This window comes from Esox lucius, chromosome 7 (assembly GCF_011004845.1).
Source record: "Esox lucius isolate fEsoLuc1 chromosome 7, fEsoLuc1.pri, whole genome shotgun sequence".
In the NCBI taxonomy this organism is placed as follows: domain Eukaryota; kingdom Metazoa; phylum Chordata; class Actinopteri; order Esociformes; family Esocidae; genus Esox; species Esox lucius.
This window is the reverse complement of record NC_047575.1, coordinates 11629504-11646684: the sequence shown is the minus strand read 5'-3', so window position 1 is coordinate 11646684 and position 17181 is coordinate 11629504. Positions and strand designations below refer to the sequence as shown.

Genomic DNA, 17181 nt, shown 5'->3' with positions numbered 1-17181 from the left:
ATAAAGGCATTCAAAGGCATTACATGCATCACAGAACACTGTCAAGACCATCATTAAGAAGTGGAGACAAGATGGCACCACCAGGATATTGTACAGATCAGGACGTTCCTGCCAAGTTGGAGGACCTTAAAGGCAGGAACTGGGCACTCTCGGCATATTACAACTATTGGGGGTATTCTCCAAAAGTCTAAGGAATGGGGTTTGGTGGCAAGACTAAAGCCATATCTCACAGTAAAACCCACCTAATACCATATGAACATTGCAAGACACATTCCATCTCCCAAAACCATGAGGGAAGTTGTGTCATGGATCTTGTCTTCAAAGAAGAGTGGGATAAAATGTCAAACTCCAGATTAGCTAGTTTGATAGAGACCTATAAAAACAGATTTACTGCCGTAATTGAAGCCTAAGGTGCTTCCACAAAGTATTACTGTGAACACTTATGCAACCATTTTTGTATTTTTTGTAATTATTTTTCAGTTCATTTATGAATAAAGGACTGACATGATGGGTCCTGATTTCAGCCTTTACACAGACAAAAGCTCCACTTTCAATGCAGGTGTGTAGACCTTTGATATCCACTGTATCTACGACGAGAGGCTCATTTCAGCTCCTCCTCAAGAGAACAGCTGTTAGTGACCATAGTCATTCCAGCGAGCCCCCCCATGTTGACTGTGAGCGTTCTGGTTCTGCGTGTCGTCATCCGCTCTGAGGGACACTGGAGGAGGAGGTTGGAGAAACACTCCACCCCTCTCTGCCTCCCTGTTCTCTGCATGTACCCTAATTGCGTAATGCAAACTCATTAACCGCAGCATTAATCAGAGCTAAGAGGGACACTTAGGCAGGTCGGGAAATAGCACACCGGCCGCCACTCGCGTTGACTGTCAGTCTGTCTGTCTTTTGGTTTCTGTTTGTACTGTTGTCTCACCCTCACTCCTGCCGTTCTGTGTCTAGAATTCTCTCCATGTCTTTCTCTCCCTGTAATCTCTCCCCCCTCGCTCCACCGTTCTCCCCCTTCCTCACTTCTTCTGTCACCCCTTTATCTTCCTCCCTCTTACACTCCCTTCTCTCCTCCGCTTAGTCAACACTTGCGGTGCATTGCAGCATTCTGCACAGGAGCTGGGAGATTGTGTGTGTGTGTGTGTGTGTGTGTGCGTGCGTGCGTGTTTCCTGTTGGTTTGTAGGATGTCAGTGAAAGTTGTGAAAGACTTCGCATGCCTCGGTATTTGCATAATTAGTATGAACAGCATGTTTCTTTTGTGTTACTCTGTATTTGTGACGCATATTCATGTACATTTCTCCTTTGGGATCTGCTTAAGCAATATGTTATTAATATACAATGTCTGTGACGAGTTTGGGATGAAAAAGCAAATGAACTGAAAATCAACTTCTCTGCTTTAAAAGTGTGGCTCAAATTGTTGTAAAATATAGGACAATTATTATGTAATAACTATTTCTCAAAATTCTACCGAGGTAATATAAGGAAATTAATCAAATGAAATACATTCTTTACTTGGTCCTCGTCTATGTATTTGACACACCCAGGAATACAGGTCACAGCAACATTTAAAATAGTTGTGGGTGTGGATATGAAGCAGTCTGTGACTAGTATTACAGAGAGCACACAAATGAGCTTCCCTAAAACGGTTTCTGACAGTTTTTGCTGAAATTCATGGTGTCATCAGCTGCCCAGGGGGCTGGTCTGACGATTCCGTCAGTGACAAACCAGACGGGAAGTTCCTGGAATGGCATGGTTAAATGTGGTCTGCGGTTGTGAGGCAGGTTGAAAATACTGCCAAATTCTGTACAACCATTATGGAGGTGGCTTATGCTCGAAAAATGAACATAACACTCTCTGGCAAAAGGTCTGGTGGACATTACTGCAGTCATCATGCCAATAACACGCTTCCTCAGAATTGTGAACAAATCTGTGTGCAAAATTTGAGAGAAATTTGACAACATTTCTGGGATTGTTTATTTCCGCTTATGAAACATGGGACCAACATTTTTGTTTGTATTTGTTTCTGTGTATGAAGTGGTGCCAGATCGTGTCCTGGATAAACCCACAGCTGGCAGCGATAAAGTAATGAAGTAAGGCTAAGGTAATTGGTGAAAGAACCAACACCCAGAATATCTCATCCATTGCCTGTACCTTGCGTCAACTTTTCTCCATCTCAAAACCCACTGAAGGAAAAGCACATAGGGGAGTGAATTCAGGCTCCCTCATCCAATTTGAGAAGAGGACAAAGGACAAAAGGAGTATGAAGTTTAGATCTCCCCCTTCAAATACGCTGTACAACAACATCAAATCACACCCCCAAGATGTTTTGGCTTCAGTCATGGCAGCTGCATTTCTTAATGAGCAAGCTTGAAAACGAGGTCAAATCAGTGAGTTCATTTGCCCTTTAAATTATTCTGTCTTGTACTGTATGTTCCTTTTCTGTGAGTTGGAGCAGAACTATCAATGCTTGTTCATCCAAACAGTAATGTAATGTAATGAGAGTGGAGAGTTGAGGATTAGAGGAGCCATTGATGGAGAGTTCCAGGAAAACAGGGTTGTTGATGAGGTCAAGATTGTTTGGAGGAAAAGTGAAGATGTTTGTGGTAGAAGAGCATGTGCTTGTTAGCATTTGTGTGTGTCATTGTCATCACTGGCGTGTGTGTGTGTGTGTGTGTGAGAGAGAGAGGTTGAATTAGTGTAGTGTGACCCAGTAAACAGCATGCTCTGTGTGTGTGTGTGTGTTCTGACATTTAGTCCCAGCTGTACTTGGACGATGCCATTACCCTGAGGAGTTGTCCATTTACCCCTCTGTACTGTATGTGTCTTGTGCTTGTCTCAGGTGGGTCCTAAGAGGAGGCTATAATGCAGACTTGACCATAACACACAAACGTGTCTGCTGTCTGTATAGTGGTGTATAGAATAACTAGGTCTCTGTACTCATTTAACATGGGTTCCAGGATTTATGGCAGGAGAGAAAATACAGTCCACTAATATTGCCATCCTTGGTAAATTTCAGCAAAACACTGAGAAAAGAAATTCTGTATTTTGTATCCTCTATCTTTCATTTAAAATATTAACAAAAATCTCACCTTTTCATTACATTTAAAACATGTGAAAAAAAGATTCTTATCATGGAACCAATATTTGTCTCAAATCTATTTTTGGCACCCCTTCATTTAATACTTTGTGCAATCTCCTTTTCACAAGTTAACTGCTCTTAGTCTTCTCCTATAATGCGCAATGAGGTTGGAGAACGCGTGGCAAGGGATCTGAGCTGACATGAGACTAAGTTGCATTTTTTAAGCAAGTTTCAAGTCTTCACCTTCAAGTCTCAAGTCAAGTCCCAAATAATGATAGGCTAGACTCAAGTAAATCCCAAGTTCCACATATCAGATTGTGTCAAGTCACAAGTCCCTAATGTTTGTTTTCAAGTATTTATATGTATTTTTTAAATACTTTAAAAGTAATGTGAAGCCAATGCAAGGATGTTGAAAACAAAACCTCCATATGTCACATCTCCGGATCTGAGACCAATCCTCATATACACAGTTTCTCACATTTGTGGATCTCCCCCTATTCAGCTCATCCCACAGGTTTTCTATTGGGTTTAGGTCAGGGGACTGAGATGGCCATGGCAAAACCTTGATTCTGTGGTCATTGAACCATTTTTGTGTTGATTTTGAGTTGTGCTCTGAATCATTGCCCTGCTGGAAAGTCCCACCACGGCCCAGTTCAAGCCTCCTGGCAGAGGCAGTCAGGTTTGGATTTAACATCTGCCGGTACCTGAAAGAGTTCATGATACCATGTATCCTGACAAGTTTCTCAGGGTCTTTGGATCAAGTTTCTAAAATCCACAACTATACTTCAGAGTTAGGATGAGGTACTTTTTTGCATGGCTATCTTTCTGTCTAAGCCACACCCACTTCTGGTGTTTGTTTTCAAAAAGCTCTATTACAGTCTCTTCTGACCATAGAACCTGGTCCCACTGAACGTTCCAGTAATGTTTGGCAAACTGTGGGCGCTTGAGTTTGTTGCTTGATGACCTCGAAGTCTTGTTCATGGCAAACCGCCCAAACAACTTGTGGTTATGTAGGTGGCATCTGATCATTGTTTTGGAGACTTTCTGACCCGAAGACCCAACTAACATCTGACAATCTCCAGTTGTGATCCTGGGAGATTCTTTGGCCACTCAAAACATTCTCCTCACTGTGAGAGCAGTCAATATAGACACACTTCTTCTTCCGGCAGATTCTAAACATATGCAGTTGCTTTAAACTTCTTAATTATTGCCCTGGTAGTGGAAATTGACTTTTTCAACTTTTGAGCAATTTTCTAGCAATTTTCAGATTTTTGCAGCTCAACAACCTTTTGTCACACATTATTACTGTATTCTCAGGTCTTTCCCATATTCCCCAGTGAAACAGGAAGTCATGGCTTAACTGTTTCACTTGGTTATGTTAAGTATTCCGAACCACTCGGTTTAGGTGAACCTAAAAACGTAAAATATGAACGGGAATATACCTCAGTTAAATTTTGCTTGAATTCTTGTTCCTATTTTTGTTTTGTTCCTATTTACCTGGGGTGCCAATATTAGTGGTGGGCAGGATAGATCTGAACCCAGAAGAAGCCCTATTTACTGTAAGCATCTGTGACTGTGTGTATCTGCTCATTGTGATTGAGTGCAGGCATGCATGGCTGTTTGGATATTTGTGTTCATTTGTTGTCAAGCGTGAATATTCATGTGAGCACAGAGACCAGCGCACAGACCAGCTCACATAGACTCATGTTTTTATGTTCATATAAAGTAGCATTTTATTTAGCTTTGGATACTATAGTACAATCATGTAATATGTATACTGTAGCATGTCATGTATTATAAATGTAATCCTAATCGCTGATTGGCTGATAGCTGTGGTATATGTAAGCAATAAGGCATGAGGGAGTGTGGTATATGGACAATATATCTTTGCTAAGAGCTGTTCTTAGGCACAACACAGAGTGCCTGGACAAATTGCTTAGCCGTAGTATATTACCTATACATCACAAATCACTTATTGTGCTTATAAACCCCGTTACCAACACAATTAGAGCAGTAAGAAATGATGTGATATACCATACCATACCCGTGGTATACATCATCTCATATACCATGGCTATCAGCCAATCAAACCATTTGGTTTTTAAGAGACCATAAACCACGGGTATGACATCATATTGGTCATACCACAACACTTATGCTTATGCTTAGGTATGGATACTGTAGTATGTTCTGTAGTTATGGATACTGTACTATGGATACTGTAGTATGTCATGTAGTTATGGATACTGTAGTATGGATACTGTAGTATGGATACTGTAGTATGTCCTGTTGTTGTGGATACTGTAGTATGGATACTGTAGTATGTCATGTAGTTATGGATACTGTAGTATGGATACTGTAGTATGGATACTGTAGTATGTCCTGTTGTTGTGGATACTGTAGTATGGATACTGTAGTATGTCCTGTTGTTGTGGATACTGTAGTATGGATACTGTAGTATGTCCTGTTGTTGTGGATACTGTAGTATGGATACTGTAGTATGTCCTGTTGTTGTGGATACTGTAGTATGGATACTGTAGTTATGGATACTGTAGTATGGATACTGTAGTATGTCCTGTTGTTGTGGATACTGTAGTATGGATACTGTAGTTATGGATACTGTACTATGGATACTGTAGTATGTCATGTAGTTATGGATACTGTAGTATGTCCTGTTGTTGTGGATACTGTAGTATGGATACTGTAGTATGGATACTGTAGTATGGATACTGTAGTATGTCCTGTTGTTGTGGATACTGTAGTATGTACCATAGCTATGGATGCTGTAGTATGTCCAGTAGCTATGGATAAGGTAGTATGTCCTGTAGCCATGGATACTGTAGTATATCCCATAGTTATGGATACTGTAGTCTGTCCCGTAGCTATGGAGACGGTAGTCTTTTGTGTTCTTATGTTTCTTTAATCTGTTCGTCTGTGTGTCCATGTGCTTCCCTACTGACTAACTGACATCAGCTCTGCAGTTTGCAGCAGTGCATGGGGGGGGGGGGGGTGTTACACACATTGACAATGACAGTCACACTCCATCATAATCAGCCAGAACCACAAACAAGTGCATGGGGGGGGGGGGGGGTGTTACACACATTGACAATGACAGTCACACTCCATCATAATCAGCCAGAACCACAAACAAGTGCATGGGGGGGGGGGGTGTTACACACATTGACAATGACAGTCACACTCCATCATAATCAGCCAGAACCACAAACAAGTGCATGGGCTCCAGCAGTGGCAGCCCCAACTCACACTTGCCCCACTGCCTCTACGTTTCTCTCTAACCCAACTGAATTCTCAAAGTGACATTGATGCATGGTTTCCACTAAAGGCTACAGCCTTAGGTTGTGTTCATCCAAAAAAATGAAAGGATATAATTAAGCTGGAGACACATGCTGCTATCAGACCAGTAAAAAACACCAACTCTGGCAGGAAAGGCTCTCAGCTAAAATGTCAGATATCTGTGTTGATGTGGCCAATATGCTGTGGTTTTAATCCCTGTCAATGTTGAAAGTGGGAGCTAGTGACTGTTTTTCCCAGGGGCTGGTTTTACGGGGACATAGAATGACTCATGCAATTTGCTATCAGGTGCTCCTTCCTCCGTCTCTCCCCGCTCATACACATCCATCAATCAATTACCCGGGCGCTATTTCTTAACAGTATATCTGACACACAGACACACAAAATGTGCACACAATATACTTTATGCTCACATCTAAAAATAGCTGGCCAGGCAAATAAAAATAGAGCAGGGGAAATAAAGCAGCGCTCCCATCCGCCTCAATCGAAACGCTCTGACAGTCTGTCTCTTTCCATCCGGCTATTTGTGGCGGACGCAGGCAGGCAGACAGGCAGACAGACAGGCAGACAGAGAGGGGCGAGGCACTCAGATCAAAAGACGGTGAGGAGAAATGAGTTCCGCTGCAGTTCGGCTGCTCTCCAACTGGCTCCTCAGCTGATTTGAATAAGGGAGGAGGAGGATGGGGGGATGAAGCCTGCATGATTTCCAGTGGCACACGCCTGTATGATCTGGAGGATTCACAGCAGCTCTCTGATCCCTTCTGTATCCTGCCCTTCAACAGCCAACTGTCTGAGTTACCAGGTGTGATGTGCCCGGAACTGGTCTCCCCAACCACACAAACCGTGTCAATCAGCACCATATTCTCACGGATATGAGCTGAGTATACACCGCTTCAACCGGCTTAGAGGTTGTACCGCGGTGTGCACTTCCATTGTAATGGCGAAGTACAATATATTACACCAAACTGTTGATGTGAGAAGAGTAAAGGTCAGCTGTTCGAGCATGGCCATCTGGGAACTTGGGCCGTGGCGGTCCTTGTATCACTGCCAAAAATACACTCACTTATCCAGATAGCCTAGCGGATTAAACCAAATACATGTCTTGGCTTTACCAAAGGTTATTCACAATGTGTAACTGCAGATGGGCTTGTTAAATTTACTGGAAAGGTGTTGGCATTGACCGTGTTTGGAAACTCATTTCTGCGATTGTGCTCAGTATGCTGGAAGATCTGGAAGTGCAAATGTAGGTATCTTTTTACTAACCCTTTTGGGCTTACAGTATGTTGTGCAGCTTTGTCACCTTTTGAAATGTTCATACCTCTTGTTTTCTCTCATCAAAATCCATGTCTTTCTCTGCCTCAGGAACCTGGGGAAGTCTGGCCTGCGTGTGTCCTGCTTGGGGTTGGGTGAGTACAAAACAAATGGACCAGAACAATATGCATTAGAGACTCCCCGAGCAATGTAACAGAACTGATTCTCTCTGTCTTTTCGTCTGTCTCTGTGTCATTTTGACTGTAGGCACCTGGGTGACATTTGGATCACAGATCTCTGACGAGGTGAGTATTGTATTATGTAACAATGACTTCGGACGCCATGTTTAACCCGGTCTGAAGATGTGCTTGTCCTCTCAGCCCTTGTCTGACATTGTAAGCCCCTCTTTGTCTAAGTCTTTTTTTCCGTCTCTCTCCCTATCCCACTCTCTCTCTTTCTCTCTGTCCAAGTCTCTATTCATCAGTCTTCCTTTGTCTGTCTCCGTCAGTTTCTTTCTGTCACCGTCTCTTTGTCTCTGTCCCCTTAGATGGCTGAGAACCTGATGACCATTGCCTATGAGGCTGGGGTGAATCTCTTTGACACAGCAGAGGTGTATGCCTCTGGAAGGTCAGCCTTTACGCCACTCTCCACTGCTCTATTCAATGCATTGTCTTTGGTTGTGTTTACACAGGCAGCCCAAATCAGATATTTCACAACATATATTTTTGAAACTGATCTGATCGGTCAAAAGACTAGTTAGCCACACAGAAGGGGACCATAATTACATTGCCCTCCTCTATTATTGGCACTCTTGGTAAATATGAACCAAACAGCCTAAAAATTCTGCCGGACCATGTAAACCTAGAAGGGCGAATGTCTCTTACTAACTGACTGACTCGAATTATGCATTAGGATTTGTTCAGGAAAGACAAAAACTTTGCTGGCTACATGATTCTCTCGTCTTTTCCCTTAACGAAAAAGTAAGTTATCGTCATAGATAGTTATTGTATCAATGTAATTCACATCTGGCTAATAAGCTGTTAAAATGGCAAAATCTATACAATTCATAGCTATTTGTGGTGGAGGTAAACTTGTTTATGGTGTCTAGATAAATATTACTGGCTAATAAGATTTTTTAAACGGCCAGTGGCAAAAGTCATACAGTTCATAGATGCTATTTGTGGTGGAAATAAACTTAATAAGAAACGTTAGTCAGTTTAACACAGTGCTTAATGATGTCTAGCAAAATATTCAAACTTGGTGTAATGTTAATGCGTGACAAAATGATCTAATGTTGAAACGCTATACCAACTCTTGACACGTATAGCTCAGTGGCATAGTGGTTAAAGACAGCCTTTTACGTGGAAGACCCTATTTCGAATCCAGGGAGGGCAACTACATTTATCACTTTTAATTGGACGCCAGCTGAACTAGGCTTGCCTTGTTTCTTGTTTGTTTCTTGTTTTCATCTTTCATTCAAAATATCCACAGAAATCTAAACTTAAACTAAAATGTAAAAAATGTAAGAACAAAATTGTCATAAAATGAATATTTATGTCAAATATATGTGTGGCACCCTTCCTTTAATTCTTTGTCCCTTTGATAAGATAACAGCTCTGAGTCTTCTCCTGTAATGCGTAATGAGGTTGGAGAACACATGGCATGGGATCTGAGACCCGTCGTGCATGCAGAATCACTTTGGCCAGTTGAAACATCCTCCTCACTGTGTTTGGGGTCAATATAGACACACTTCCTCTTCCAGGCCGATTGTTAACATCTCCAGATGGTTTGAGCTTCTTAATCATTGCCCAGATAGTGGAAATGGGCATCTTCAATTGTTGAGCCATTTTCTGATTTGTGCAGCTCAACAACCTTTTGTCTCACATTGTTACTTTATTCTCAGGTCTTTCCCATAGAGATGGATGTCTTTGGGAATTTGGCCTGTATGTCACCTCATATTTATACCCCTGTGAAACTCAAAGTCATGGTTTACCACTTAAGTGTTCCTAGTCACTCAGTTGTACTTTAAAAAATTAAATATGAATGGGAATATACTTCAGTTAGATTTTACTGATAAAAAATTCTAGGGGCGCTAATAATTGTGGCACACATTTTTTGGAGACAAATTTTGTATTGAATAAATTTGAAAATGTTCCAGTAATTTTACTTCAATTGAAGGTTCAATAAAAGACAAAAAGGATAAACAAAAAATACATTTCTTTCATAGCCGGTTTTGTCATATTTACCATGGGTGCCGATATTAGTCAATGGTACTGTAGGCTGCTTATGTGAACACAGTCAATTTCTCTATACAATGCCTGACTGTATAACTCTCTCCCACTTTCTCTTTCTCTCCCACTCTGTGACCATCTTTCAAGTTTATTTCCTTTTTTCATATTTTAATTTAGTCAGGTCTTCTCTCCACAGGGCTGAAATCACCCTTGGGAACATCATCAAAAAGAAAGGATGGAGGTGATATTACTCATATTTCTGTGACTCATCTGCATATGAATAGCCGTCTGTCTAAATATGTTAAATTCTAAATATTTCTCATTATTCCTATTTTTAAGAACAAATGTCATTTTTATGGTTTATGTTTTTATGTCTTTCATCACAGCTCGTAAAGGTGGCACTATTTCAAACGCTATTCTCAGTGGTTGCAATCTTATAGAAGTTTGATAAATATATATATTCTATTTCATCCTTGTGCTCTTTGACCTCTCCCCCCATCACGTTGGAAGACGTTCTAGTTACGTGGTGACAACCAAGATCTACTGGGGGGGCCAGTAAGTATTCTTTGGGGAAGAATGCCAGATATCATTTCTCCACAGTTCTTGCAAAATGTCCCCAAAATGTTTTTCCCCTGACTTGAAAACTATCACCCTACAGGGCAGAGACTGAAAGAGGACTCTCCAGGAAGCACATCATTGAAGGTAAAATCGTATTCACCTATAATAATAATAAAGATGATGATGATAATAATGACAATGATGTTGCCAATTACATTACAGGTTTGAGAGGGTCTCTATCCAGACTGCAGTTAGATTATGTGGACATCGTCTTTGCGAACCGTAATGATGTCAACAGCCCTATGGAAGGTCAGTTACAGTCACATCAGGCCAACCACTTTAATGTCCTGTTCCATTGCAGTCTTCTGTCACATCAATCCTACCACTTTAACTGTCCATCTGTTCCAATGCAGTCTTCTGCTGTGCTAACAACACTTTATGTTGTGTATTATGGCGTTGTAAAAAGTTTCTTAAAATTTACATTCTGGCAGGACTAGCTTTACTGCTCAGTGTAATTAAAAAAGAATTGCTCATAAAAAAAATGTACTGTTATGTCTAAAGACTTGAGGCTGTTCTAGGATATTTAAACTTTCCTTGGGAATGCCTGTCTTTCAGTTCAGAGGAAGTCAAAAATAACAACTACTAATTGTACGCAAAAATGTAATTAACTGGCATTTGTCAATTCATTCATTATACAGTATATATGAATAATATAATATGCATACCCCTTTTAAAGAGGTTACAAGATAAACTAGGTTAATAATCGTTATGCTATGTGCACATTATGCTAATCATCCCATGTTCTTTGGCAAACTGAGCACAATTCACAATTTCACAATTCACACCAGCATGTGAGGACCTTGGGGACAAAAGAATGGTTATCTCCCCCCATTAATGACAAACATGTCTGGGGCTAAAAATTCTGCACAGATTTGATGTGTGTGTGTGTGTGTGTGCACATGCGTTGACATTACCTATAACCAACCTGCTCCAGTTGCACTAATCCTGTACGAAAAGGGAATCGCTTATTAGAATATGTTCATTACAATCTGTTAACAAGTGGGTTTATGTCATCTGCAGAGATAGTCCGAGCCATGACCTTTGTAATAAATCAGGGCACGGCCATGTACTGGGGCACCTCTCGCTGGAGCGCCATGGAGATCATGGTGAGTCTCTGTCATCCTTCCAGTTTCCTAAAACATTCCCGTCAACACCTGCACTCAGAAGTCAACGACACAAGGCCATTTGCACTCGACGGTGACAACGTTGTTCCGCTTCCCCACCACCAGGAGGCGTACTCTGTGGCGCGTCAGTTCAACCTGATCCCACCGGTATGTGAGCAGGCAGAGTATCACTACTTCCAGAGGGACAAGGTGGAGGTGCAGCTCCCCGACCTCTACCATAAGATAGGTCAGTCAACCGCGGGCACGCCGTTCGGCCAACAGCACCAGCTTCCCTCAGAGTGTCGCTCGCAGAGAACGCTGTCGAAATGTTTCCTAAATGTTTCCGTGTCTCTGCTGTCCAGGTGTGGGGGCAATGACCTGGTCTCCTCTGGCTTGTGGACTAATCACAGGGAAGTACAGCGAGGGGGTTCCTGATATCTCCAGGGCTAACATAAAAGTGAGTTCTCCAGAATTTCTTTTTTGGAATGAGTGGAAATAAGAACTTCATTGAAATTCTTCAGCTGCCATCCCACCTTTTTCCTTTCGGCCTACAACTGTGGTTGACACGATTGAATATTTCCGCGTTTGTCCCGTCTCATATTGGCACAGGGCTATCAGTGGCTGAAGGAACGCGTCCACAGCGAGGAGGGACGGAAGCAGCTGGCCAAGATCAAAGAGCTCCACCTAATGGCTGACAGACTGGGCTGCACTGCCGCGCAGCTAGCCATCGGTATGGAGTGTGTGTGTGTGTGTGTGTGTGTACGCGGGTCAAGCATTCCATCCATCTCCGTTATCTAATTTCTCTGACACTGAAAGATCTTGTTTAGAACATAGTGAAACACAGGTGGTGTCAGCCTGGTGCATCTTCTCAGCATGCGTCGCTGAGCGCCCCCCCCCCCACCCGTTCTTCTTTTTCCCTATGTCCTTCTATAGCCTGGTGTCTTCGCAGCGAGGGCGTGAGCTCAGTGCTGCTGGGTGTTTCCAACACTGACCAGCTGGTGGAAAACCTGGGCGCTCTCCGGGTAAGGAAACTCTCCTCGACATCACACTACTGAGATGTTACTCTATACACTCATCAAACTAATGACACTGTCGTAACACATGCACGTGATGGTCAACATAATCACATACAAATGCAATGGAAAGAGATTCCAGGCATCCTTAAAGCAAGCGAACAAGCTAGCAGTCACTAAACATCTATTTCCTGGTAATTAACTGACATGCCATATTATGCCTGCAGCTTATTTCACAGATGACCCCTCAGACTGTGGCTGAGATTGACTCACTGCTGGGAAACAAGCCCCACTCCAAGAAGGAACCACGGGCATGAAGCGGAAATGATTGCATAAAGGACACTGGTCTAGAAAAAGGCAAATTATTTTACATTGAGGAACATCGCTCTTTCCCCCTTCAGTATAACCAACAACGTGCATGCCCTCAGCAACATTGTGCTTCCAGTATTTGCGCACAATCCATTCTGCGCATTGCTTTGTGTCATGTACAGAAAAACAAAATATTTTAACGCGCAAAAACAAACATTCACAAAGTATGTATATCGCAGATCCCTCACAGACTGATAATGTCCACAAAAAGAGAGTGGGGCCGACTCATCGAGCATCAGGGCTCCGTCATCCAGAGAGACCAATGAGGGCAGAGCTGAAGACGGAAAAAGACAGAGACAGTTAACTGAAGGAGACGCACGGTGTCTTCATGCAAACCGCATCCTGCTTCATCAACAGTCGCGCTGTCATCAATGGGAGGAGAACTCCCTGATGCCATGAAGCAACTTCTAGCAACACAGCTCTGACATCTCCCACGGGCTGGGTGACCCACGCTGTCACAGGACAAACACTGCCTGCGGGCCCCATAATGTTTAGTACCCAGCAGAGAGCCAAAGGTTAGCAACACACGAGTGTCCGGCGTGTCACTGTGTCCTTTGACAGCGGCGTCTTCCTTGGTGTCTTCTCTGTGTGTAAACTGTACGCATGTCCCTTTAAGAGACCAGCCCGAGCAGGGTGTTAAATGTGGCATGGCTTTCGTGGTTTGTGTAGATTTTCAATGCCCCTCGAAGCAGCCTTTTTTACACTAGCAATTGGAAGGGGCTGATCCAGGCTCCGCGGAAACATCTATAAGCTTTGCTTTATTTACTCTTCAGCCCGCCGACAGGCTCTGTGTCGTGTATATTGTCCTCTGTCTTAAACCATTTCTGCGTAGAAGACAATGAAAACCTTTTCCGGCTTGTTTGGAGGAGCCTCTTTACTGCTAGTTAACGGTACTGTTTAGATGTGTTATTCCCCCTCAGACGGAGGCACAACCCACTGTGCTGAACATGCAGTCTTTCAGTGCGTTTTAGGACGCTTTGTTTTAGCAAACCCATTTGAAATTGGTCACATATCAGACAAATCATAACCTTTGCATGACTTAAAAGGTGCAAGGTTTCTTCAAAGTTCAATGTTCACCACATAATGTCACAATCCAATCCAATATGCTTCATTGTGCATTTTCTTGTAAATTCAATGACGTGTAAGACTGTGTTCATTCAAACTGCCAATGAGTCAGACTGAGGGATTTGCTGCAGGGTCATGTATGGATTGAGGACACAATTGTTGCAGAATCACGGCCTCATTTAGCAGTGGACAAATGACAGGTGAGACAACGGACAAAACAAAACGGTCAAAACACGTGCACACGCTTACATTATCATTGGCCTGTAAAAGCACATGAGTCTTTCTATATTTCCCAAAAGATGCAAACGAATGCACAGGACCTAGCAGCCATCAGTATTCAGACTGGTGGGAGGCAGTGCATTTGGTGTCAGGTGGTAACTGATGATTAAATGCAGTGGGCTTTTTGGCACATGTCTCTGGGGATGAGGTCAGTGTTGGTTTGAAACAGATGACATGAGTGTTTTATTGGGCAGTCTGGACACACCTGCTTAGCCTATTTCTGGAGTTCCTTGTAGTTTGTTTTCATGAAAATATGATTATTCTCTCCCAGTTTTATTCAATATTTCTGTATGCGTTTGGCTGTATTTCATTTCTGTTAGTTCCAGGTAAATATTTCTCCTTGTATCAGGACTTAGTCCTGCTATCTAAACCTCTCATATAAAATTTTGGTTTGTGATCAGGTTCAGGTCACTAATGGATTTGAAATGAGTGAGAGACATAGTTACCTCTGTTATTACTACTGATGAGTGTTCTCTGTGCATTTTTGATACCAGTTTGTTTGTTTTAATTTCCAGTGTATGTAAATACTTCACTGTTCTTAATTGGAATATGGAAAATGTTGGATTCTTGTGAGGATTATGAATTAGGCAAATGACAAATTCAACCAGATTCACATGCTGTTTTGTTCTGTGTTTATGTAATCATGTTAACAGGATCTAGGTTCAACTGAAAATCAACTACACAGTATACATGCCTGGAACACTCCTTAAGACTGTAACTTTGCCTGCGTAACTTCTATTTTACTGTCTTGAAACAAAAAAGAAAGCAACCCCTGTTTTGAATGTATGATGCTTGTCTTTAAATATCTGAAAAAGTATACCTCATTCACTGTAGCTGCTTTGTCTTTTGGTGGTCACGCAAACCAGATCTACCAGACACTTGGCAGGATAATATGTGCACACACAAAGCAGTTTTCATGGTCTGTCTGCCTTTTGACTATGGCAAAAAAAAGAAAATATATATATTTTACATTGATTTTAAATAGCAAGCTTCCATATGTCAATGATCCCCCCAATAACCATTAAATGGCTAAAGGGTTCACCATATTGCAGTTATTAACAGGGACAAGCAGTATTTCAATGGCATGTATGTTTGCATGCTACAACCAGGTTAGAGAAAATAATACTCTGGTTTTCTATTGAATGCATCCATTAGCAAATATGTTACGTGATGCTCATAATATTGTCATTCATCAAGGTGGCTTGGTTATCCATGTGTGAGCAAAAGAAGACGAGACGGTCACCATTTTCTAGACGCCCTTGAGGAAGGGTACCTCAGGAGCATCATTTCCATGGTAGCAGTGGACAGGGATATTTTAAAGATGACGAGACATCCATCATTGTCACTGTGTGCCAGTGTGATCAGACAGACTGGTCCCCACCTGCTCGCCACTAATGTCCCTCACAGCCTCCACGCCTGTCGAGGCCACAGAGTATTACCCAGACACCATTCAGACACTTACTAGGTCCTTTTCTTCTCTCTCTAACACCTCTTTTCAAGTCTCATTCAATTCAGACAGATGTTTCTCTTGAAATCAAAGTAGCAACTTTGAAAATGAATATCAATACGCATCCCTAAGAGTTTCTTTTTTCCTTTCAAATGTAAAAAGAAAAATGGGTCCAAAAAGAAGTCTGACTTTCACAGACCCACACTTTCCCAATGCGTTCCGAACCTTAATGGATTTTTTTTCTCCAAAGACCTGAACACAATGGGAGCGACTAATGGCCAGCAATTGCACAGTGGTGCCATGGCGAGTCCATCTGCCCTCTCGCTGCATGTCACATCACCTCTTTGGGCTCTCTCTCTTTCCCTGTGCTTCGTCAGCCTGCAGTCTGTCCGACATAGAAATAGAGTGGTCTGTGGGGCAATGTCTGTGCTCCCCTCCACTCACACAGCTTCTGCTCCGTTCCTCTGCGTTTAACACTTTGAGACAGCTGGAGAACTGACCTTTACAAAGTGGGAGAGAAGTGGGGAGTGAGAGACATCTAGGGTACATATAGGCTACTTGAGATCCTGAAAATGACAGCTTTTTTGTTAGTTATGACTAAGAAAGGGCATGCACTGCATATACTACAAAATGACAATCTCTTTCAAATTCCAGTCTAAGCAACTCCATTTGGGTCAAATTCCACCAAATGTTTCTCAATAGTCAGACATGCAAGGGTGATAGATAGGCTAGTAGTTAAAGCGTTAAGTCGGTAACTTAAAGGTTGCTGGTTTGAATTCCTGAATAGTCCAGGTGAAAAATGTCCTATTGTGCCCTGAAGAAAGACACTTAACTTGAATTGTTGCAGTAAATGGCTCTGGATTATAGTTTCTGACAGTATTTAACTGGCAGAATAGACAGATATAAATGTCTGAGTTAGACTCACAAGCACAACTCCAGCTTTTTGGCTGCTGCTCGTTCTATTTGCTGGACAGAGAGAAAACATTGTGTGACAGGCTGGAGATTGATGAAGCATCTGTGTCCACATGGCATGGTAACGAAGGAGAATGATTTTAAATCAGATGTTATGTTGTGTACTTTCAAAACATATTTTTTGTGATTCACTACTTTTTTTGTGATTCACTAACTGATGAATACCTTAATTTCCATAATTCCTGACATTTAATGTATTATAATTTGTTGAGTTAAGAACATGCCCAATCAAAATGACAAACAGTTTGGAATTAATTGAAACAATGTTCTTGCTTTTTCTGTGTAGCCCACACTGATTGACAGACAGCTGCAAAAAGGCACAGTGAATAAACTCAAGAATAATACAAAATATATAATTCTACTTGAATATTATTTCAGCACATTTAATATTAACAATGTGTCCAGTTATAAAAGCATATCAGAAATAGCCTGTATGCGCAT

The 17181-nt window shown here is 41.9% G+C and overlaps 1 protein-coding gene across 5 annotated transcripts in view; it reads left to right on the top strand.

Moving 5' to 3' along the window:
* The window catches only part of LOC105010831 (voltage-gated potassium channel subunit beta-3), a 28849-nt gene extending 11758 nt beyond the window's left edge, over positions 1-17091 (top strand). For 2 of the 5 annotated variants that reach the window (XM_034293350.1, XM_010870472.3), the window contains exons 2-14: positions 7755-7798; positions 7911-7948; positions 8191-8270; positions 10071-10115; positions 10385-10429; positions 10533-10576; positions 10655-10741; positions 11513-11598; positions 11722-11842; positions 11958-12052; positions 12205-12325; positions 12529-12617; positions 12836-17091. In XM_034293350.1, coding sequence (XP_034149241.1) covers positions 7755-7798; positions 7911-7948; positions 8191-8270; positions 10071-10115; positions 10385-10429; positions 10533-10576; positions 10655-10741; positions 11513-11598; positions 11722-11842; positions 11958-12052; positions 12205-12325; positions 12529-12617; positions 12836-12925 — 985 coding nt within the window. In that variant the 3' untranslated portion in view covers positions 12926-17091. Of the gene's footprint in view, positions 1-7754; positions 7799-7910; positions 7949-8190; positions 8271-10070; positions 10116-10384; positions 10430-10532; positions 10577-10654; positions 10742-11512; positions 11599-11721; positions 11843-11957; positions 12053-12198; positions 12326-12528; positions 12618-12835 lie in introns of all 5 variants that reach the window. The other 3 variants (XM_034293349.1, XM_010870471.4, XM_034293351.1) reach the window with 2 other exon arrangements.
* Positions 17092-17181: the final 90 nt, after the last annotated feature.